The sequence below is a fragment of the Labeo rohita genome, chromosome 1, assembly GCF_022985175.1.
Source record: "Labeo rohita strain BAU-BD-2019 chromosome 1, IGBB_LRoh.1.0, whole genome shotgun sequence".
Taxonomy (NCBI): Eukaryota; Metazoa; Chordata; class Actinopteri; order Cypriniformes; family Cyprinidae; genus Labeo; species Labeo rohita.
Window position 1 is genome coordinate 33932418 of NC_066869.1, and position 25779 is coordinate 33958196.

A 25779-nucleotide genomic window follows, 5' to 3' on the forward strand; every position below is an offset into this window, starting at 1 on the left:
TCACTAAACAAAAAAACACAGCTGTGGATCATTCAGGTAACAACACAGTATTAAGAATCAAGCGTATGTAAACTTTTGAACAGAGTCATTTTTATAAATTTAACTATTATTTTCTCTTGTGAACTGTAAGTAAAGTAGTTTCTTTAATGTGAAATGTCTTATTCAGGTCTACTAAATAAACAATAACATGCATTTTTTGTGATCCCTCTTTTTTTGGAAAAATAATTACAATTTTGCAGATTATGCAAGGTCTATGTAAACTTTTGACTGTATATATATTTATATATTTACCAGCACTGTACATCTAAACACTCTTTTTCTTTATTTTTTCTTATTTATTTTTTACAGAAGAGCAATGTTCTTTGTTTCGTTATTATTTTCATTTGTCTGCTGTAGCAAATGGCTGTTAACTGACCTCAATAAATAAGTATCCTGATGGTACATGGTATTAAATCTATTTTTCATCTGTCCTCTCTCCTTCTCTCAGGTCATCAAAGCGCTTCTGTGCAGGACCAGCAGTACCAGTTACCGGTTGAGATTGACAATTTGATAGGTCTGTGGCTTGTCAATCGTCAGTAGAGTGATTTGTGATTGGCTGTTGTGAGTTGCGAGGGCCCGGCCCTTGGGAGGAGATGAGTGCTGTTTTTCACCCAGCCGCCATTCAGCTTCAGATCAGCATTTGCATGCAAATTGGAAAGCAATGAGCTGTGGCTTAGCCTGTACATCATCAGCTCTCTCTCTCTTTTTTCTCAGTCTCTCTGCCCTGTCAGACTGAATGAATATGAATGGTGTAATAATGTCTGATTGAAGCCGCGTGGCACACGCTGTCAGGACAATATGTCCTCCTCTCATCCCTCCAACCTGTTGATGAGGGAGAGAAAGAGGATAAAGGGATGAGAGAGAGAAGATGTGTGATAACATATGGCTGAAGCCTCTCTTAAGTTTCTGTCTTTCTTCCTATTTATCATATATCTCAGCTCTCCTGCTGCTTTTATTATAGAGTATCATATGACTCACCCAGTTTATCTGTTTGTCTCTGTTCATGGCTGCCATCTTGATCCGTACTTTTCTGTGCTCTCTCCACACCTACACCTCAGTTATTCACACCACTACTTCATTAAATCTGAATTCAAGCCTTTAGCAGTCCAAAATCATAATGAAATGATAAAAAAATGAATTCTGAATCTGAATCAGTTTCAACTAAAGCAAATAATCACCCCACGTTTCAGTTTATTTTGAAATTATCTGCATCTGATAATGTGTCCACTTGGGCAGCTTCCAGAATTATTTTTTACAAATAGTCAACAGATAATGAACAATATCTTATTTTTAGGTATTCAGAGTGAATTTTGAGTAAATATTGTGTAAAATTGTTAAGAAGTGTAAGTAATTTTATCACGTATGTTATAAATGTGTACAATATAAAATAAAATATGTGGACTAAATATAAATATAAATATATAAATATTTAATTTGTTTCAAAACCATTGGCCATAATAGGACATTGATTTTCTGGAAAGGTTTTCCACTCTGTGTTGGAACATGACTTTGGAGACTTGCTTGCATTTTTATCTACCAAATAAATAAATGCACATGAAATATTGATTTAAGTTGAAATTATTGTATTGTAAGAGAAGCAAGAGACCACAAAGTGATACAAAATATATGAAACTAGCACAGCTGTAGGAAAGGTCTTACTATGGCTGCATTTTTTATTTTTATCTTTTAAAAGATTTATCAAAAACAACAAATCACACTCCCTTCTCTTTCCTCTGACTCTCTGTGTGGGGAGAGACATCTTTCATGGCTCATTTTCGTTCATTCCTGCTCCAGAATGTCATGTTATGTATTTAGACGGACTGCATTCCACACAGCTCACACATTTAAACACAGTAAATTCTGCATGACTCTGCTGTTGATAATCTGTCCACTTGCTCCAGCACAGACGCGGCGCTGGTGTGTGTCATGAGCGTGTCTGGGCTTCACACACCTGACTCTGTGTAGTCTGGCCTCTTCGATCTCTCTCTCACTTACTCTCTCTCTCACGTGTGTTTAAAAAAATGTAATTTACAACATTTTGGTCACATCATTTTTTATGATCATTTTAGTCTTTCCTTTGCCAAACGTTTATGGTAGAGGAAAATGTGAAAGCTTTTTACTGCTCTGCCTTCTGCTGCTTTATGTAGTCCTTCACAAATCATGTGCTCATGCACAGTATTCATGACAAATGTCATCTTTTCTCATTCTTATAGTTAACATCTTTATAATCTCTTAAGAGGTTGTCAGGAATTCACTTACAAGACATTGGAAAAGACCTTTAGGGTCAAGACTCTTTATTTTCTTGCCATCTAACTCCCTCTGTTAATGTCTCCGCCACTCTGTGACTGTTTTTCCTTCTGTAGCTTCCTCCTTAATCATTGCTTTATTTTTCTAATATGTTTATATTTCTCTTCATTTCACCCAATCATTTTCTGACCAAAAAGCTGTGTTAGTACTTTTATAACAAGTGACTTTTTAACCAGTGACTCTCTCTCTGTTTACAGCCAGTAATGTGGGCATTCACAGAAGGCAGATCTCAGATCTGTTAGATCAGAGCATCCAAGTAAATGCTCAGTGTTTTGTCATCACGGCTGACAACCGCTTCATCCTGCTGTGTGGCTTCTGGGACAAGAGCTTCCGCATCTACTCCACCGATACAGGTAACCGCAACGACCCCTCACCACATTGGTGTCTACAGAGAAACTGCCTCCACCACAGTACACAAAGGAAAGGGTCAAAAGTCACAAATGAGCCTGCAGACTGCATTACAACTTCATCGCCCCGGGGCTCAGATAGCTTTCTCATCTCACGGACGGACCGTGACTCCATCTCGTGGGAGGCTGAAGCTCAGAACGCAAGTCACGCAAGCGGAACTTGAATTTCAATAGAATCACACCACATGCAAACACTTCCTAGCTCTGAGATATACACACACAAACATGTACAGTCTGAGTAAAGAGGTTTGTCTATTGGAAGATAGACAGAAATGGCTATGTTCAGGTGGATTTTTTCTCAAATCAGATTTTTTCAGGCAGACTGTCCACACTGTAGAGTGTTCAAATCTAATTTGTGTATCCAGACGTAACCAATGTATCCGCGTGGTTATCGACATGCTTTGGTAACGACAGGTGTACCAACATATGTGATAAGGCTTTCAAAACAGATGCAGGAAAAGTGGAGGTGCATCACCTCACTCTCCAAATAAGTGCCTGTCGAGTCACGGTGCAGAACTGCCCCATCCTGCAGGAAAAACTCAGTGACGGAGAAGACTGATATGATGTTTTAATGCTGTAGTCGTGGCCAGCTTCACTGTGCACCATGGGGTGGGGTGTCTTTCGGCATTTCTGCATCATTTTGATGTTATTGTTGTGTGTCATGTCAAGAGTGACACAAAAAATAATTTGAAATCCAAATTTTGAGCATCCAGACTGAGACGCATCTGTAAAAATCCAATTGGAATCACATTTCCGACCAGCTCCATATGTGGTTTAAATCAGATTTGAAAAAAATCTGATTTCATTTTTTTTTCTTGCTGTCCAGACTTTCAGAAACCCATCTGGATAATGTCTGGATATTCAAAAAGCTGTATTTTTGCTGACAGTCTGAACAAGATAAGCAGGCAGAAACACAGTCAGATACTATAGATAGGTAGCAAGGTAAGTGGGAAGACAGTAGGGCTGCTTAAATATTAGTAAAATCATAATCACTATTATTTTGGTCAGTACTGTTATCATGATTATTTGACATGATTATGAGTGAGTCAAATGAAAACTTTATATGAGTGATTAATTTAAAGATATAGTTAAATATGAGATTTATAAAAATCTTAAAAATAAGATTTTTCTGGTCGACTAGTAGTCGTTCATTTTAAGCATTAGTCAACTATTAGTCGCATGTTTAAACCATATAAATCATAATAATGAGCCTTTAATTGGCTACATAGCCTAATAAGAGAAAAAGCTTTCCACAGGCAGAAGTAATAATTATAAATGTGTCAGGGAAAAACAGTAAGGAGACTGCATTAACGTTTGATTAATTTATTGTTAAACTAATATTTTCTTTGTTTTCGGCTTAAGACATGAACTCGGCGACACTGACTCGTCATCGCCGCAGTAGTGATGCCTGTATGCATGTTTCATACAGATTACATAATCTGAGAATGTTTGTTTTCTATTTAAATTGGTTAATTTAAAAGTAGACATTTCACTCTCTATAGATGTTTTTTTCATGTCTGTAAGGCAGGTATACACAGAGTTTTGAAGTTTCACGCTCAAGTTCACAGAGACAGACAAGGAACAAATTGCATCCTGTTTGCTTTATTAATTTTACAAAAGCACAACGTTTTGTTGTTATTGTGAATGTGCACAAATAAACGTTGAGTCTTTACAGATTCAAAAGATGTATTACTCTTATCTGTATGACCAAAAATGACAGAGTATTTTAGTAGCAAGTGATCGCATGTCATGCAGTGAGCGCGCTACTGTTCACCTCCACACTCCGCACAGACACTTCAACAGCGCACATTTTTCTAGGTTAACATTCGATTGAGTGGCCATGTAAAGTTGCTACTACATACATCTTTCAGATAAAAAAAATCATATTTGAGGTTGATGAATGATAGGTGAGCATTTGGTGTCCTGCCCGATGTAGCCTACTATATTTCCACATAAACCAGCCATTAACGATCTCTTTTTTTCTTTTTCGTTTGTTTGTTTTGTTTTGTTTTTTGTTGTTCAGACTTTCAAAAACCCATCCGGATAATGTCTGCATATGCAAAAAGTTGTATTTTAGCTGACAGTCTGAACAAGGCCATAGACAAGTCAGATACTATAGATAGGTAGCAAGGTAAGTAAGGACCGGTAGGCAGGTAGTCAGACAAATTGATAGACAAACAGACAGGAAGGTAGGTACATTTGTAGTATAGACAGACAGAGAGGCAGGTAGGTAATTAGGGAGGTAGTTTGATAGACAGACAGGTAGGGTTGGTTTTCAGTATAGACCAACAGACAGGTAGATAGGTAGGTTTTGAGTATAGATAGACAGATAACGATTACTGTTTTTCTTATGCATACACATACTTCAGCATGCACTCCAAAAGCAAATATTTAAAGTTTGGTAAGAACTGGGGAGTGTGTGAACTCATCTGGTGTATGTAAACGACTCACCAGACAGCATCATCTCAGTAGAGTCATTCACTTACGCCCTGCAGGGAGTACTACACTGCAGACTGCTGGCCCCACGAAGACATGCTCCAGAATCAGACCTTGAATCGTAGAGGGAAAAAAATCATTACAAATATAAATTGCGCATTGTACATCCCCACACACTGCAATAAGTGGTTTCAATTCCTGTGCTGTGTGTGTTAACAGGTAAACTGACACAGATCGTGTTTGGCCATCTTGACGTGGTGACCTGTCTGGCCCGCTCGGAGTCATACATTGGCGGAGACTGTTACGTTCTGTCCGGCTCCAGAGACGCCACACTACTGCTCTGGTACTGGAACGGCAAGCACAGCAGCATTGGAGAAAACCCTGGAAGTAAGTTGAAAATGTTTAGCCACATACAGATGTGTGTTCTCTTTTAATTTTCTTTTAATGAAGGCTCCATTATATATAACAAATAGTTTCAACAGCATTGGCGCTCCAAAGAGCCTCTAGGGTTCATCATGTTCCTCACATTTAGGGGTCAAGATCAGGGTAACATTCAGAGTCCAAATCCCCAACCAGTGCTCACATAGGAAAAGCTTTCATGCAGGTGATGATATCAGTGCAGCGCAACAGTGTTAAAAGCACATTGTTCATACACACACACATTCCAGTGTGTGTCTGTCAAGGCCGGTGTAATGATTTACGGCTCACTTTCAGAAGCTACAACTAGTTTCATCTGACCACAGCAGGTCTCTGCTCAGAAGATTGAGTTTCAGGCTAGTATCACACCATAAATGGAATCGGCCTGACTGTGTGTGTGTGTGTGTGAGTGAGTGAAAGTAGAGGCCAGAGGGCCACAGAGGGAGACAGTAAATGTGACTCGGAGGTCTCCGGCTCAGGAGGGTTCAGTCCCATCTATCTGAGAGAGCAAGAGAACACTCAATAAAAGTGAAAAATGCCACGGGCTTCCCCTGTACACACTAACCATATGGCTGCAGTGCTGATCAAAGCACTCTGCACACACACACTCACAAAAAAACACACGCATCCCCTTTGCTAATTTGGAGTTTTTGGATGCGCTACATGCTGTTAAGTGCTTTTCTACAAATGAGACAGGATTTACGACTAATTGTGATTTGGGTAATGAGCGTCTAAGGACAAATATGGCTGTAGGTGGATGGTTGACATCAGTGGCATTAAAGAGCCTAAGAGGCAGACTTTCATCTAAAGTGAAATTTTCCAGTAATATTATCAGGTGGGTACAGGGATGAAATTTCAACGCTAAAAAACATTTTTCAGTCATATCAAGATAATCAGGAAACCTTGTCAGAATCAGTTCAAACCCCCACAGTTGGTCTGAACTACGTATGTATTGTTATGAATTTGGTAACCGATTGTAATGTTTCAAAATGTATTTTATTTTTTATTTTTATTTTTATTTATTATTTTTTTTTACATTATTTTTATCAATCTGTTTCACAAGTCAGATATGATTCATGGTTTTGCAGCATACACTCAGTATAAAATGTCTGGTTACAAAATAGTGATAAAGCCAGACATATTAATGCAAATTTGTTATTATGCATAATACATGCATTTTTTGCTGTTTGTTCATTTATTTTAGTCTGACACAATTGCAGTTACAGTATGATTTCAAACACAGTGAGTTACAGTATGATTTCAAATACAGAAGGGTTTACATCCATACCTAAGCTTTCGCATGCCATACATGTGGAGAATTGTTGTATTGATTCTGTTGACCACACTCCCATCTAGTGGCCAAATAATGCACAGCATTTTCATGAGCCCTGATTTTTATGGCTAATTCATTCTAATGCTGTTTCAGTTACAGATATTACTGTGTTTTTTCTAAAATTGTCTTGTGTTTATGTATTCATTTTCTCTCTTTCTTTCTCCTATGGGTAAATGATACTCTCTAGTGTGCATTTTCACTACAGATAAATAGTATACAGTATATAGGTATTAGATTGTAATCAGATGTTGTCCTAATGCGAACCAAATGGTGGCCGATGACGGGGAGGTTAAACGATACACCAATATATCAGTTTTATTGATCTTTTCAGGGCACAATCCGACATCAGGCTTTAATCCCCAGAGTTGTAGGGTATAACTCAAAGCTGAGACATTTAGGAAGTTTGCCACCTAATGAAACCTATACATCTACACTGAGAGAGAGCCTACGTGTTGTGTATGTGTGTGTGAGAGAGAGAAAGAGACAGAGAGAGGCCAGCTGGATTAAGGCAATTAAATGTGTGTGACTTCTTTGTGTCTAGGTAGAAAGAGAATTTGTTAGTGTATTAACTGTTATTTTTGACATTGCCTGAACCATTCACACATTGAGAGAGGCAGGTGTGTTTGTGTGAGTGATATGAAATGAAAGCACACAAAGATGAATACTAGCAGAGCTCATTAGACTGATTATAAAAGGACACATGGATGGCAGAAGTGTACACACACTGTAACACAATTGCGAATGTCTGATTGCAGTGATTACACACACTAATTAAATGATCACAGAGTAGACAACAAATAAAACAGCTAAGTTAAACAGTGAAATTGACAGCAGTGTTAAATACACAAATTCAGTTGTTATGTCATTTATGGTGTAATGTAGTGATTGTGATTTTTATCTGTGATTCCTCTTTATTTACTGTCTTTAATCATCAACACTGTGTTTTTGTGTGTCTCCAGCAGAATTTGTGACTCCCAGGGCAATCCTGACGGGTCATGATTGTGAAGTCACATGTGCGAGTGTGTGTGCAGAGCTGGGACTGGTCATCAGTGGTTGCAGAGGTAAACACACATTCATTATTTATTTATTTTATTATTTTTTTTTTTTTGTTTTAATTGTATTTTAAATATTTTTTTTCATGTATTTGTTTCTTGTTTAAATTACTATGATTTGTTTTTGCTCACTGGTTCAAACAGTAGACGTATAAATGTGTTTTTGGATAGTTCACCCAAAAATGAAAATTCTGTCATCAGTTACTTCACCCTTGAGAATACTATTTGTCATAATACTGCTGTGAACATGGGTGAAAGATTGACACGTAAGAGAGGAAATTGTTGAATAAAGTCGTTATTTTTGCTTTTTTTGTGTGCTAAAAGTATTCTCTGAGCTTCATAACATTTTGGTTGAACCACTGATGTCACATGGACTGTTTTAACAATGTCTTTACTAGTTCTGTCACTAATGATAATTTTGGTAATCAAGTAATCTGTGGATTATTCTGACAATTAATCAAGTAATCAGATAATATGTATATATTTTTAGTAGTAATAAAAATAGACCTAAGTGAACAATAGTCTTTAAAATTACTTAAAATACATAACAGCAGTGAGGCAATAATAATTAGTGTAAATAAAGTATTAAAAGCAACTAATCATATGGTTTTATTGCACAAAACTGTTAAAATGCAAAATGTACTGAGCTAACATACATTAGGCCAGGGTTGCCAGGTTTTCATAACACAACCCGCCCAATTGCTACTCAAAACTAGCCCAGTCTAGCCCGGTCACATTTTGAGGGAGGTTCCCTGTCCCCATTAGTCACAAATCACTGCAGTGGACGGCAATGGCCTGACAATTGTTTTTACACTTTACTGAGCTATCTAATCCTTGTTTACGATTGACTAAACAGTATTTAATTTAAATGTCCACTTAACCTTTAATATTTGGCCATTTCTTTATGATAGAAAAGCTACAGCCACTGTAATTTCTTAATAGGTGGACATCAAAACATGTAAACTCAGAGTGTGGATTTGAGCTTTTATTTTGAAATCGTGATGAACGGTTAGCATATTGAGAAAGATACTGATGTATTCTCCTGTGTTTGAGTAGGTTTATAAATGATTTACCTTACAAATCTGATGAAATGTTATAATAAACCCAAACTCGCAGCAACATGCAGAGATGGAGTTTAAGACACTTCACATTTGTCTCATTTACTGTGAACGAAGCCATAACCTATGCGCATGTAAATAATAAAAAAACGCATATATTATACCTGCATCGCATATATTTATTTAATTAAATTGTAGCGTTTGTGAATTCACAATACCATTATGCTTTATTATGATTTTTACATGGGTTTAATATATGGAATTCGCCTCTTCCAGTATTTTGCCAATTACTCAATGCAAAATGCAGTCAATTTTTTTTTTTTTTTTAATCGAATGCTGAAATAGAATCAAGGAATCATGGCAGCCCTAGTCCCTACTATTTTTCTTGGCCCTGAACGTGGTAGTTGCCTTGTTGTCTATGCAGGGTCAGAGGGTCAGGGTCAAAAATATCTTAATTTGTGTTCCGAAGATGCAGGTCTTATGGGTTTCAAACATGACAGTGAATAATAAATGACTGAAATATCAATTTTGGGTGAGCTATCTCTTTTCACCTTTTAATCATGACTTTTAATCAAGAGACTTGAAAATTGACCAAATTGGCAATGTCACTCATTGCTTATGTTTTTAGATCAAAACACTTTTATTTAAATCATCAGTATTTTTATTAGTGTAATTAACACATCCCTAGATTTCCAATTTAAGGGTCCAATAAAATATTAGACACCTAACTATTTGGAAAAAGGTATTTACCAATTCCTATGAGGCTAGCAATCAATTTTTGAGATTTATTACCCTAAATATGACTTTCTGGATAAAATGTTTTTTGGCCTGGAAATAATAAATATGTCAGGGGCTGAAGAAATATGAAAATGTTAGAATCAACAAACCATTTTCGGTCCCAAATAACACATGAACAATTCTGTGCAGCAGCACACTGTAACTGTGTCTGATTTGACCCTTATGTGTCTGTTTGTGTTTGACAACAGAGGGTCCATGTCTTGTCCACTCTATGAACGGTGACCTGTTGAGGACTCTGGAGGGTCCAGACGGCTGCGTGCGACCGCGTTTGGTTCTGTCCTCCACCGAGGGTCACTGTGTCATCTATTATGACAAGGGCCACTTCTGTGTGTTCAGCATCAACGGAAAACTGTTGGGACATATGGAGGTGGAAGACAACATCAAGGTAAACATGAGCATGAACTCCCCTCTGTATAATTATTTGGGAATAGGAAGCAAGAGCAAGGGGTTGGACAGTTCTTGCATGTCCATTTGCCCTCCCTTTTCTTTCTCTCTTTCCATTTCTTTTCTCAGACTCTGTGTTTTATCATGTCAGCTGTCTGGAGTGTGATTAAATGCTGGCATGATCTGCCTATGGGCCTCCTTCTTTCCTCTCTCCATCTCTCTTTCTTTTGGCTTCTGAACCCTAAGGGTCCAGAGCTGTCCTTTGATCTGCAGGGCTACAAAATGCCACTCAACCTGCATGTGTGCAAGAGAGCGCTATGGCCAGCGGCAAGGCCTCCTGCATTAGAGGACACATTTGTCATTGGCGGGCAGAGCTCCTAAAATCGCCCAGCTCTCTTTCCCTCGTTCCCGCTCCATCACTTTCTCTTTCCTCTGGGCCTGGGAAAATTCACAGAGCTCTGCGTCTCCCCCTCTCTCTCTCTCTCTCCGTCCTGCACACACATACCCACACCTGCATCCCATTTAACAGGCCGGCTCTGTTACGCACTCGTCTGCTCTCTGCTGCTCCAAGCTTGATTAGTTTCCTCATTGTGTCCAGATTCCATTTGTTTTCAATAAACAGCAGAGTCTGCAGTGACAGAGAAGAGGGCCGGCTCTGCTCTTTAACACACTTATTATTCAACTAATATGATTAGCCTGAGTCGTTTTACAGAAATGCCAATTCTAATTTTTTTTTTTTTTTTTGCATTTTTCTACTAATATTTAGTATTTTGATCATTGAAAACTACCGTTCAAAAGTTTAGGCTTTTAAGGAAATTAATACTTTTATTCAGCAAGGATGCATTAAATTGATCGAAACTGACAGTGAAGACATTTATATGTTTCAAAATTCTATTTTAAATAAACATTTTTTTAACATAATAACATAAATGCTATTCCGTTTGCCAGAGAATCCTGAAAAAAGTATCATGGTTTCTTAAAAAAAATAATGTAACACAACCTTTTTCAGCATTGATTTCCTGAGCACCAAATCAGCATATTAAAATGATTTCTGAAGGATCATGTGACAAAAATTCAGCTTTGTCATCACAGAAATAAATTATATTTCTTAATATATTAAAATTTTATTTTATATAAAATTTTAAACATATTTCACAATATCACTTTTTTACTGTATTTTTGATCAAATATATGCAGGCTTGGTGAGCATAAGAAACATCTCTCAAAAATATTACAATTTGTATAGACCCCAAACTTTTGAAAAGTAGTAACTTTCTAGACAATTTAATTGATTATTGTCCTTGCTCAAAGTCAACACAATTTTGCTATAATTGATAAAAATGGACGTAGGTAATTTTGAAAGGATTTACATCATAAGAGACAAAATTTGTTTATTTTGATTATTCAAATAAAGCTGAAGGCATGCCATTTTCCACTGATTTCATATTCCGCGGCATATGAAAGTTAATTTGTTTAAAGCTGAGTTGTATGATGAAGTCATGGGACCAGCAGAGGTTCTAAACATCACAAATTGAAATCTTGGACAAATTAAAAATCTGGGAAAGTGAAGTGGATTATATGTGTGTGTATATATATATATATATATATGTATATATATTAGGGCTGTCAAACGATTAATCGCGATTAATCGCATACAAAATAAAAGTTTGAGTTTGCCTAACATATGTGTGTGTACTGTGTGAAATTATTATGTATATATAAATACACATAAATTAATGTATATATTTAAGGGATATTTGTTATCTATGTACAAAATAATTGTATTTATATATAATATAAATTATACAGAAATTATAATAAATAAATATACTTGTAAAAATTTCGTAAATATATACATGAACGTGTTTATATTTATATATACATAATTATTACACATAGTAAACACACATATATTAGGCAAACTCAAACTTTTATGTTGTATGCGATTAATCACGATTAATCGTTTGACAGCCCTAATATATATATAAATTTTGAATGTTTCTTTAATTTTGAATCAGCTAAGCTTTGAGATTTTATTTTATTATTTTATTATTTTATTTTATTTTATTTTATTATTTTTTATTATTATTATTTTCTGATTGATTGTTATTCACTACAACAGAATAACAATCAACAGAATTTTAAAAACAGAAGCCCTAAAGTATTCTAACGTGATTGCAGCTTGAATCAGCTAAGCTTTGACATTTTATTTTATTTTATTTTATGATAGATTGTTGTTCACTACAACATAATAACAATCAACAGAACATTAAAAAAGAAGCCCTAAAGCATTCTAATGTGATTGCAGCTTAAATAAGCGTTTATTTTTATTTTTTTATTTTATTTTATTGATTTATTGTTATTCACTACAACAGAATAATACCCTTAAATTGATTTAATGTCTCCATGTAACCAGTCTTACTGCAAAATTGTCATAGTAACCAATCCCAAAATCAAAAACAAGGGTCCTTTTGGCACATTTTAGTATACTCATATGATCCACATGAAAAGTAGCTAAAAAAAAAATCATGTTACAGAAATATGTATTTATGGTCAGTCATTGCTGTCATTACCAAGTACTCAAATTCTCTTGACCGTTTCTATCAACAACACATACACACACACACACACACACACACACACACACACACACAGACACACTACTATAAGCTCCTCTCATGCCAGATGAAGTGTCATCTTTGTGACAGTGTGTGTGTGTTTGTGGAGAAGAGGGTGTGTGCGGTTTTGTGTTCGAGTGTGTGGTTTGCTGCGACAGTTTGTTGCTGCGGTTAAAGTGAGTCTTCATGCTGATGGTCTGACAGAACATTAATTTGGACAAGTAGAAATAATACATGAATGACTCTCTGGAGCCCACAACTGAGCGTCTGTCTGTTAGTAACCATTTTAGCAGACATTTCCCGAGCCTTCGGCGCATACGCAATGGACTGCATTAAAGTCTTCATAAATCCAGTCTTTACTCGTGCCAGACATGTCCTGACCTAACACAGACAGATCAGCAGATCAGGAGAAAAAAAAACACAGTGGGGCATCATCCAACACAACCCTGTTGTTTAAAATCACGGCATGACTGCAAGTCAGATATCTGAGTCAAGGCAGCCATCTTGGAGGATTCTGGAAGGGCGGCCTTGGAGGAGAGCGCTGATTTATGATTCTGACCCAGCCCGTTCTACAACCTGGACATCTTTGCTTCTCACAGACCCTTTTCCAGACCTGGTCCAGAGGGACCACCGTGAATGCTGGATTATGTACTGATATATTTTCTCAGACATCTTTGAAGTAATAAGGCACATTCAAACAGAAGACTTAATTCATGTTGCAGCAATGATCAAACCATATCATCAAGACACAGAGTGAGTCACAGGGTGGAGATTGAATCGGTTCAAAACAATAGATTTTGACATTATTCATATTAAGGACTTTTGGACACTAACTGGAATGAGTAACTTTGAAGAATCACTTTATTCTTTGCCTGTCGTTAAACGAGACAGAGTCGTGACAGTTCGTGGTGTTGCTTACCTTCTGTGCGATTCCGATCTTGCATGTCTGTCCCAAGCTTCTGCTTTATACCACGACTGAAATAAAGTGCTCGGGGGTTTGCCACAGTGTAACCTGAACCCAAATTACACACATCTCAGATATATCCAAAACAAATCAAAAGTAATCACATGCACGCAAATGCACTCAGATCCCAGCTGCTGTAACAGCCTGAAGTCTGCTGGACAGCGATCTAGCAGAACAGTCTCTGTGATTGATACTGTGCATTTCACTCATGACTGTGGTAGTGGGGAATGAGATGAGTGTGTGTGTAAGATTTAATCATTTATTTTTTAACTTATAGTAGAAGTATGACGGGATTTGTTGGGATTTTACCATGGCCAAGTTTAGAACATTGTGTTTTAATTGCTTAGTCTTTATTATTTTATTTGTATTTGTATTTGTATTTGTATGTATTTATTTATTTTATTTTATTTTATTATTTTTTATTTTATTTTATTTTTCCCCAGTTATACAGGGGACTAAACCAGGATAGTTTCTCAGGTTTTGGGGGGCTATTCCCAAACAATTAATAACAGTCTCTATTGCTAAGCATGATTTTTGCAATATCATCATTATTATTATTATAATCTTGAACAAGTCTTAAGGCTCTTCTTACTTCAAAACTTGGCTGAATAAAAAGCTTTATGTTATACAAATGGCGGGTATTACTTTTTAGCCCAACGTCAGTTTTTGGATTTCCTCAAGTCTGCATAAGGTACTTGAATTTCTCCCGTAACAATTTTTAAAACATTTTTTTTTTAAACTTGTGTTAGCCCACTTTTTTTGTTTGTTAATTCTTTTTATTTTGTTTATTTTGCTGTTATGGTTGTTGCTGATTTGTTTATTCTACGCTCTTTGGACATAATGTTAAAAAAGTTAACACACACTCACACACATAAATACGTATTACTCAGTAAAACTACAAGTTTAAAAAAACAACTTAAATAATAATAATAATAATAATGAGGTGTTTATTACAGCCAATGTAATAGTTTTACAGCAAATTATAAACAATAAAATCATTATAAAACAAAACTGTTTATGAAACGGTAATAAAATGCTAACATGCAGTAAAGTAGAAAAAGAAAAATACTTTATTTATTATTTTAAATGTAAAATTATACAAAATTATTTTTTTTTTTTTCATTTTTTTAAAAATGTGAAATTATATAAAATAAAAACATTCTACAACATATTTATATTTAAATTATTACATCCTATGTAATAGTTTTACAGCAAATAAGAAACAACAAAATCATAATGAAACAAAACTTCATGAAATCGTAATACAAAGGTAACATGCAGTAAAAAAGAAAAAGAAAAATAATTTATTTATTAAACTTTTTTAATGTAAAATTATACAAAATAATAGATAAGAAAAATAATAATTTTTTTTTATTTAAAAAACAATTTGAAATTATATAAAATAAAAACATTCTGCAACATATTTATAATTACATTAATACAACGCATGTAATAGTTTTACAGCAAATAATACACAATAAAATCATTATGAAACAAAACTGTTCATGAAACCGTAATGAAAAAGTAGCATGCAGTATTTTTTTTTTTTTTTTTTACTTTTTTTTTTAAATGTGAAATTATAGAAAATAAAAAAAACAACTTTATACAACATTTTTGTATTTAACTTATTACAGGTTAATTAATAGTTTTACAGAAAAAACTATAAAATTACTATGAAACAACACTGTTCAAGAAACCCCACTGAAAAGGTAACATGCAGTAGTAGTCATAATAATGATAATAATAATACTTTATTTATTGTTATTAATCAAAATATAAATTATAAAATTAATGTAACTATGTAACACATGATACTCCAATCTCACATTAATGAAACTTACTAAAGAACAAAGTTAAACTGCATTTAAAAGGGTTTGAAAGCATTTTTGTAAATGGACTTTTAAGTCATAACCTAATGGGTTGTGAAATATAGCCTTGTGACAACTAGCCCCAGTCTCCTACAGGAAGCCACTCAATTCTAGTATATGCTGTAAGCATCACCTGTTTTAGGACCTGAATTATAAATAATACATCAAAACTCTCTAAAGTAAAATTACCAGTTAATGCAATTTGTCAAGCTTATATATTTAGTCTAATTAATTACGCTTAATAGCCACTTTGTTAACACACTGTCATTACAACATCTTCTCCCATAGAAGTGTGTGTGTAGTCAGTGAAAGAGCCCAGTATGTTTGCTGTTCTGTATTATCTGTGTTTCTCGTGGGACCTCTAAAGTGTTACACAGCCCATGTGCGCACAGGAAAACCATATGAACAGAATAAATCTCATACTCTGTCTGCCCTTCGCCGCAGGATACCACCGCTACAGCGGTTTAAGAAACAAACTGTTCGCCAGGTCGGCCCCGTGCATGCTGGGAAAGAAAGGGGCTTGTGCGGCTTTTGATTGGATGAGGCAGCCACTGGCAGGGCACGCTCACTCTAAGGTCCACAGGGGTGTCAGTAAACCTCTGTAATCACCGGTCAGCCGGACGCTCCAGACGTTCATCACCCGCTACAAAGAGCTTATTCACTGAGCCGAGAAAAAAAACACATTTAAACACCCATCAAATGCTTATCAGTGTTATTTATCATCAAGAAACATGAAAGGCCGCTAAAAGGTCAGGGGTCCTTGAGTAGTTAACTGCTTTTAATGACAAGACTTTAAATGAAGCGATGACTGATAGACTTACTGTATATATACTGTGAAACCAAAATCTTGTATGACTGAATCTAAACTTTGTCTAAAATGTTTTTTTGCTGCAGGCGATGTTGCTAAGTAAAGATGGACAGTATCTGCTGTCTGGAGGAGATGCAGGAGTTCTCAGCGTGTGGCAGATTCATGATCTCAAACAGCTCTTCACTTATCCCGGATGTGATGCTGGAATACGCTCTATGGCTATGTCACATGACCAAAGGTAACATACATTAAGACACCAATAATTTCCTGTTCCTTTTTTTAGACTAATTATAAAAAGAATGACAGTATTTCCATTCAAGCTGGGATAATTGTAACACTTTGTAAATACACAATTCAGTGCAGTAGCAAATTAACTCACATTATTTTAGTAACGGCCACAGATAATCGACATAAATAAATAAATTAAACGTTTTACGCAGATTCATTCAAAATAGAATTGTTTGGATTTGGAAGTGTTTTGGTCATGATTATTATTTAGAGTAAATAAAATTCATTTTAAAACATTATCTTTAAAATATTTAAAATTTTTTAAAATTTTTAGCATCATTACTCCAGTCACATGATCCTTCAGAAAACATTAAAACAGCTGAGTTTTTTTTTTCAGGTTTCTTTGATGAATAGAAAGTTCAGAAGAACAGCATTTATCTGAAATAGAAATATTTTGTAACATTATACATGTCTTTATCATCACTTTGGTCAATTTAAAGCATTCTTGCTAAATAAAAGTATTCATTTCTATAATTTTTTTTTCTAAAACAAAAAATTATACTGACTCCAAGATTTTGAATGGTATAGTGTATAAGGTTACAAAAACTTTTTATTTCAGATAAATGCTGATCTTTGGGTCTTTCTATTCTTCAAAGAATCCTGAAAAAAAGTACTCAACTGTTTTAAATATTGATACTAATAATAAAAAATGTTTCTTGAATGGCAAATCAGCATATTAGAATGATTTCTATAGAATCATGTTAAACTGAAAACATGAGTAATGATGCTGAAAAATTCAACAATGATCGCAGGAATAAACTGCATTTTAAAATATATTCAAATAGAAAGCAGTTATTTTAAATAGTAAATATATTTTACAATATAACCGCTTTTGATCATTTTTAAAGCATCCTTGCTAAATAAAAGTATTAATTTCTATAATTTCTGTCAAAAAAAATAAATAAAAAAATACAGACTCCAAGCTTTTGAGTGGTATAGTGTATACTGGGTATACTGTGTATTATAGTGTATTATTTCATATAAATGCTGATCTTTGAATCTTTCTATTAATCAAAGAATCCTGAAAAAATGTACTCAATCATTTTAAATATTGATGATAATAATAATAATAATAATAAATGTTTCTTGAACAGCAAATCAGCATATTAGAATGATTTCTGAAAGATTTTGTGACACTGAACACTGGAGTAATGATGCTGAAAGTGTAGCTTTGATCACAGGAATAAATTACATTTTAAAATATATTCAAATAGAAGACAGTTGTTTTAAATAGTAAAAATATTTCACAATATTACTGCTTTTGGTGTATTTTGAATCAAATAAATGCAGGTTTGCTGAGCAAAAGACTCATTAAAAATCTTACTGTTCAAAAACTTTTGACTAGTAGTGTACACTACTCTTCAAAAGTCTGGAGACAGACTCCATAATATTTAAAAAATATATTGTTTTTGAAAAAAACCTCTCATGCTCACCAAAGGTGCATCATATACTAAATATAGTAAAAACAGTAAAATTGTGAATATTATTACAATTTAAAAGAACAGCTTTTGTATTTTAATATATATTTAAAAATCAATCTGTGATAAAATCAAATATTTAAAAAAATCTAAATAAAATAAAATAAAATAAAAAAGTACATACATATCTGTCTGGACTGTTGTTTTTGTATCTGTCTGTACTGTAGTGTGAGGTTGTGTTTATTGTTTGAGGATAACATAACACATAAGATACATTTAAAAGCCTTTTTATTTACTTCTAGTTTCTAGTTTTCATATCAAACTTGATTATGTTGTATAACTGGCATGAGTAATTATTGCTGACATGTCAAAGATGTTTGAGACAAAAAGACAAAGGTCTAAATACAGTGCTGTGCAGTTTGGGATCAGTAAGATTTTTAATGTTTTTAAATAAGTTTCTTATACTCATCAAGGCTGCATTTATTTGATCAAAAATACAGTAAAAGGTAATTTTGTAAAATATTATTGCAGTTTAAAAAAAAAAACATTTTAAATATCTATTTAAAATATCTATTTTAAAATATGATTTATTCCTGTGATGCAAAATCTGAATTTTCAGCATCATTACTCTTGATCTCAATGAAAATTCAGTGCTGCGTCACAGAAATAAATTATATTTGAAAGTATATTAAAATAGGAAACCATTATTAGAAATTGCAATAACATTTCACAATATTACATTTTTTTTCTGTATTTTTGATCAAATAAATACAGCCTTGATGAGCATAAGAGACTGATCTTGCTGATCTCAAACTTTTGAACTGCAGTGTATATATAATCTGGAATAGGCAGAAACCAAAATGTTACAGCTATCTTTTCTCTCCCATAAGTGAACTCTGCAGTCAAAATATCTGTCTAAAATTTATCGGACATGTCTTTTTCTCCCTCTCTTCTCTCTGTCGCTGTTGTGCAGATGCATCATCACTGGTATGGCATCTGGTAGCATTGTTCTGTTCTACAATGACTTCAACAGATGGCACCACGAATACCAAACTAGATACTGACCCAGTGATGACACGGAGGGAACACAGCAACCACAGCAAAGCCACCCTGTCACCGTTCATAAAGGCACTACCAATAGTCATGAATGTATTCTAAATATTTAAAAAAGCAAAACTATTTTTTAAAGATGGCATTGCTATATTTTGTAGATCTTATGGATTTTCTTACTATATAAATCCTAGGGGAGGGATTATATACCTGATGTTTGAAAGAAAAAAAAAATCTATTTTTAGCTGTCAAAGTCTATTTTCACCTTTGCTCTTGTGAAAAAGACTGGTCCGAGTGGTCAATAGCTAAACAACTATATTTACCTATAGTGTCTATGGATAGATGACTTTTTGTGTAACTTAGGGTGGGTGAGGTTTTTTGTTTTGTTTTGTTTTTTCCCTCATTTGCTGTGATTTTGACAGGATGCCTCTAAATGTCATGTTTTGTAGTTTAATAGCACATTCACAAGGAAGGCTGCCTCATTTTTTGGGAGAAATAAATTGCTCTGCTTTGAAATTATTCAAGTTATATACTATATCCATAGATGAAATAGATAGCTGTCTGCAGACATATCAAGGCGTCCACTTTATGAATGGAAAAGTGGCTTCTTTTCAAATGAGAGCATTTCTGAAGGTTTTTTGTCAGTGATTGTTAAACGTGAATGGACCTCTTATGTGATCATGTAATGATGTCACTTTATAAACTGAAGGGGCGGATTCTGCATATGAAAGGAGAGTAATTTAGAAATTATATTAATTATTTTCATGGTTGGTAAGAAGTGATTTGGGGTGTGTTTGTATCTATCTTTTTGTTTATTGTGAGTTCCAGAACTAAAAAAAAATGTTTCTTTTCTTTGAAGAGATGGAAGTGATAACAAGAGGAAAACAATATTAATATCCATTTGAAGTGTCATCAAATAGACTTTTTGAAATTTCACCATTGTGCTTTTACCCTTAGTGTATGCAGACATGAATGTGGGAAGAGCGTAATATTATGTTATACTAGCATCTGAGATCAAAACTGAACTTGGAAGAAAAAAATACAACATTTCATTATATATTATTCATAAAACAACCAGCCTGAAATATAACCCCATAGATTACACTCAGGGCAAGCAGGGGTCTGTCAAATTACAAAGAAAGTTTATTTCTTGGTTTAAGTCAACTATGGTGTGATTCTGATATTGACAAATGCTGTCTGATTCCTTATGTTTGGTTTTGTTTTGTTTTTAATAGTTGTTGCTATCTTTACTGTTATATCATATCTCAGCAAAATGGCAATCAGTTTGGAACGAGCGTCACATGACGTTCAATAAAATGGCATTTTGTACCAATAAAAAAGGTTTCAGATTATTTGTATTTTGTAAAGACATGCAGATCTAGGCAGTGGGCCCATATGCAACAACATTTTTATGGCCCCCTTAAAAGTTACAGGTTAATGTGGGCTCCAAAGCTGTTTATGTAAAAATAAAATCTGTAAAATTTATGCTAAAAAACAGCAGCTGTGGTTGCCAGAATTTTATCGTACAAAATACGGTAGCAATGTTTTACGGTTTTAACTGACATTTAAATACCGTAATTTTATTAACTGATATAATGTTAATGTACCAACCTACTGAAGTACTGAAATTTGTTTTGGACCTTTGTAATACACTGATAACCTCCAAATGCAGGTAGCGATGAGAAAATCACATGATGAACCAAAGCCCATCACAAGCAGCTTTTAAATATTAACATATATAGAAGGTGCACAGTGTCATTCACACAAACAGTAAATACCATCATGGAACTGAAATAATGCAATAAACATTAATTTAACAACATTAGATGTAACATACAACCCTGATGTAGAAAACTGAGAAACAGTTATTTCAACAACAACAAAAAAACATCAAATAAAAAAAATGTAACGCAGGAAATTCTGGGAATGTCAATTTACTGTTATTCAGTGTAAATTTTGCATTCTTTTTCTCTTCTGAAAACTGTATGCTACCGTAAAATTACAGTCAATGTCCAATACAGTTTTTCTCCGTATATAGTAGGGGAACTTACCGTTAACCATTTAACAGTCTTTTACCGTTAAATATTTCATTTTTTCAAGTCTATTCATTATTTGTAGCACGCCAGCCATCCAATAATTTGAAGGGGGAAAAAATTCAAATAGCTGTGGTGCAGTAAGACCACATATTAAGGACATTTTCGAAAAATGTAAGTCACATTCAAATGATAATTACCGAAATTGTTTATATTATCCTTTGTTTAGATCATAATTGTAAACATTATATAGTTCATTGTAAGTTTAAAGAGTAAAGAGTTAAGTAAAACATTAAAACACACACACAATTTTATTGTGACACAAAAGTCATTTATTACTTTTAATAAAAAAAAACTCCTGAGAACCCACCACTATATATGGGATTTTCTACAGAATTGGCTCAAAGTCTGAGTTGAAAATGTTTTTTTGGAAAAAAAAAAGTCTATTTCCACAATTTTTTTTATGTATACAAATTGTATAATATCCAGGGTACACATTTCTAGTAACTGTGCAGTTAATTTTCATAAGGTGTTTTCAGAAGGTTTTGGAATATTTGTCTTCTCCCCAAATTTGTCTCTACTCAAACAGTAACAGTTTGCTTACAAAGATGTAAGTAAACAGTTTGCTTACATCTTTCCTTGTAAATATATATTTTCTATTTTATTACAAAGTTTTCAGAGGTAAATCAATAACAATTACAATTTTAACAATATTTCAAGTGTAATTTCTGAGATTTGTTGTATTTTAAATCCAATTTTTCTTTGTAAAAGACAAAAAGCTGATCATACTGATTTCAAATTTAAGAATTCATTAGTCTGAATACACATTGAACCAAACACGACCATAACAAATTAGCTGATAATTCAGCAATATAATTCAACACAACATCCCATTTTTCGTTTGTGACTGCACATTTTCGGTAGTGACAGTAACGTTTTGGTAGCGAACACATCACATTTTAGAATTTTAACCCACATACTAAAATATATTAAAATACTAAAAATGTGCAGAACTGTACTCAAATTTGGTTTATTTCCCCCAAATAAATGATTACGGGTTCCCTTTTGACACTACCGAAACATGTTTTGGTCGTGACTGTTTCGTTAGTGACAATTTTAGATACTTTTGAACCTAGCTCAAAGATGTTAATCAGCACATGGTTAGCTAGCACAGTTCTGAACAGTATATAAAGATTAAAAGTTATGGAATAACTCCCCCAAAAAAGTGCGTTTAATGGTGTTCGATATTGACCTTCTGTAAAGTTTCACACAGATTTTTCATACTTTTGAACACATTCACCTCAAAACGACTGAGCCTATCTACTCACCATATAGCTATGAGAGAGAGTGACATATAAATATTTCCTGATCATTAATGTACTTAAAATCAGTCTCAGCCAATGGACTAAAACATACACTGTTTCAGTAGTGGCATGAATTTGAAAATTTCATATGATTTATTTATTTATTTATTTATTTTTACATAAAGTTTAATCATTTACAAAGCTATATATATTTTTAACTTGATGTTTTAAAAAAAATCTAAACTATGTTTTAAAAACAACAATGGAATAAAATGCAAAAATGATTTCAATATCATTTTCATAAGTTGAAATTTAGGGGTTAGGGTTCGGGACAGCCACCTCCAAATTGCAAGTGTCCACTAAACTATGATTTTATATATATTAAGCTTACTGATATTTTAAATATTATTGTGGGTTTCAATAAATAATTAAAGGATCTTAGTAAACATTTAAGATTTGAATACTTAAATGTTTTTAAATATGTTTGATTGTGGGACAGCAGTTTGCACCAATTCTGTAGAATGGCCCATATATTCCTATAGCTACATAGGATCCCCCTTATAACACTATGTGTGCAAGTGTTCTTAAAATTTATCTCGGTATTTTTATGGTCAAATATGTCACCAGTGACAAGTGAGTTCTTTAAATTGCGTATTACGTATTTAAGTAAATTACACATTAATTAAAAAAACAAATCGGCTTTCCGAGACGACTTAATATGACGTCATGAAGCGATCTAGAAAGAAGCGTTCTAAATTACCCTTGAGAGTTTAAGTTCGGCGGGTGATGTACCTGTTCTCTTTACAGGATTACTGAAACGTTTCTCTGTAGTAACTCTGTGGTGCACCCAGCTTCACGTGCAGGCCCCTTGTGTTGTGTAAAAAGCACGTTAAGTCGGTATAGTTACCCCCCTGCCGGGCTCTGAAGGGCTGTGTAGGTGTGCAGAGTCGTAAATGACCGGTGTGGTGTAGTGTGTTGTGTGGGGTGGTGGGGGGCGTGTGACACGGTGATTCACAACAGAAGGACGGGGTGGTTATTCTCTCTAACCAAATTAGCTTTAATGGTTTATAGCAACCCCACCCGACCTCGCCCTTCAGTAGTCCCTAATGGTTGTTAATCACTGTTAACACCTGCTATAAACCATATTTATGAGTAGATAGAAATTAAATACACATTTCCTCAAAGGAATAAGGAAAATAAATTACTAAAGAGATCAAAATAGCCTGCATTAAATGATATTCAATGAAATGCAATAAACTGAATGATTGTTTTGTTGTTGTCTTGATTTAAACACTTTAAACTCAGGATTCAAATCCAGCAAGATGTGATGCAGCATCCAAAGACTACGTAAAGCTGGAAATATAGTAGACAGAATACAAAAAATAAATCTTCCACGGACTGGACTGATGTGGACTGTACGGGCCAATGATAGGCCTATGTTCAAAGATATGGAAATCAGTAGCATAGCAAGTCATACCATTTAGTTTTAATGATAATCCTACTTGAAATTCTACAAAACTGGCAGAAATACAGGTCCAGGCAGCAAGAAATCACATGCAGTATTTTATGCGTCCGCTACAGCTCAGCTAGGATGACAAATAACCAAATACAGCTGATTCACTTATTAGCTCAAATAGTATTCAAATAGGGAGAGTCAGACAAAGAGATACTCAAAATGTGCAGTGTTATGAAGCTCATGAAAAAAAGAGGCCGGGAATCACTGCATTATTGAATTAGAGAGCAAAAACATTATGTATATGCATCTCTTTCACAAGACAAAATGATTCAGACTCAGCGCTTAGAAATCTGAACGTGTTAAATCATCTGTAGCTATCACAAGGGTATAAGTTTGATTTTGACACTGGTGGGAACATGAATGTAATATATATTCTTAGTTTTTAATAATAATTTACAATTTACAATTTTGATGATGTAAACCAACAACATTACAATGTAGCTTTTTGTACTTAGTGATAGACTGTCTAAACAAATATGTACGAATACATTCATAGCAGAAAAACTGATTATTAAGAGACTGACATTAACTGACAGGCATACCGTAAAATAATGTGACAGTGAATGGTCGCGCTTGTGACGACCAGAAGACTCGTGTAACGTCTGTTTGCGACAAATAGAGGGCGCCACTCACCATAGCAGAATCAAATAGCATGTAACTTGTCTTCGTTTTTAACTTGCTTGGGCTACGACTGTCTATGTGCCATGAATAACCGGGGCAGATTACAACAAGATTATTACCATCAGTACGAAAAAAGATACATAATAACATAAACGGGGTTTTTTCCTACGAAAATATGCTAAATGTCGCACAGTGAGTGAGTGAGTGAGTGAGTGAGTGAGAGTTCATGCATCTAACTCACTATAAGCAAAACGAAATCAACACCAAAAACAAACAATTTCGTGAAAATTTGCTAGCTTACTGTTCTGTGTGAGTGATGAAAATGGTGTTCGTGCATAAACGGGGACAAAAAGACTGAGCTCAGACCGAGCACCACAACACACTTGTAGCCAATCAGCAATGGATGCCGTTTATGTTCACGCTGCTAAGGGAAGAGAGGTCCTCAATCGGGAGATTTGAAAGAGATGCTGAGATGGATGACATTACCAATGAGAAAACTTCTGAGGGATTTAACTACAGGAAAGAGGCAGGTTACCATTAGGCAAGAACTAGGACCCGCGTTAATACTGGGAAATCTATGCAGCGCTGGAGAGAACCGTAAGGCCTGAAAACGAACGTCGGGCTTTGTTTCTGCTTGACAGGTGAGTAATATCGCTTTTCTGTTTTACAGTACCACGATATGCTGTTATTGTAATGATAGGTATAGTAACAGAAGAGTTTTTAGTTTCATTGTTTGTCTGGAGTTTGTTGGCGACTATCAATCGTTATATTGGCGGTACATAATGTAAACAATGCCACTGAACCAAAGGGAACTCGCAGCTGATTAGCTGATTATTGCTGCTGAACATGGTCAATAATTGTAATTTTGGGTTGTACTAATCAGGAGAAAAAACTTATAACAAATGAAGGAGAAGAGTGCAAAAGCTGTCTAAGGAACAAAAGGCGTTTGGCCAAACTGAACCAGGATTTCCTATGCAAGAATCTTGACAACATTCGAGTTTGTTGTTTGTCATTTCCAGACAGGTAGGTGAAATAACTTAATTAATACTGCCTCTTTACC

The 25779-nt window shown here is 34.4% G+C and overlaps 1 protein-coding gene across 6 annotated transcripts in view; it reads left to right on the forward strand.

The window, feature by feature from the left end:
* lrba (LPS responsive beige-like anchor protein) overlaps positions 1–21090 on the forward strand; it is a 301281-nt gene extending 280191 nt beyond the window's left edge. For 2 of the 6 annotated variants that reach the window (XM_051123328.1, XM_051123532.1), the window contains exons 50-56: positions 488–553; positions 2544–2699; positions 5409–5576; positions 7902–8000; positions 10036–10232; positions 16576–16727; positions 19169–21090. In XM_051123328.1, coding sequence (XP_050979285.1) covers positions 488–553; positions 2544–2699; positions 5409–5576; positions 7902–8000; positions 10036–10232; positions 16576–16727; positions 19169–19259 — 929 coding nt within the window. In that variant the 3' untranslated portion in view covers positions 19260–21090. Of the gene's footprint in view, positions 1–487; positions 554–2543; positions 2700–5408; positions 5577–7898; positions 8001–10035; positions 10233–16575; positions 16728–19168 lie in introns of all 6 variants that reach the window. The other 4 variants (XM_051123244.1, XM_051123167.1, XM_051123474.1 and 1 more) reach the window with 4 other exon arrangements.
* Positions 21091–25779: the final 4689 nt, after the last annotated feature.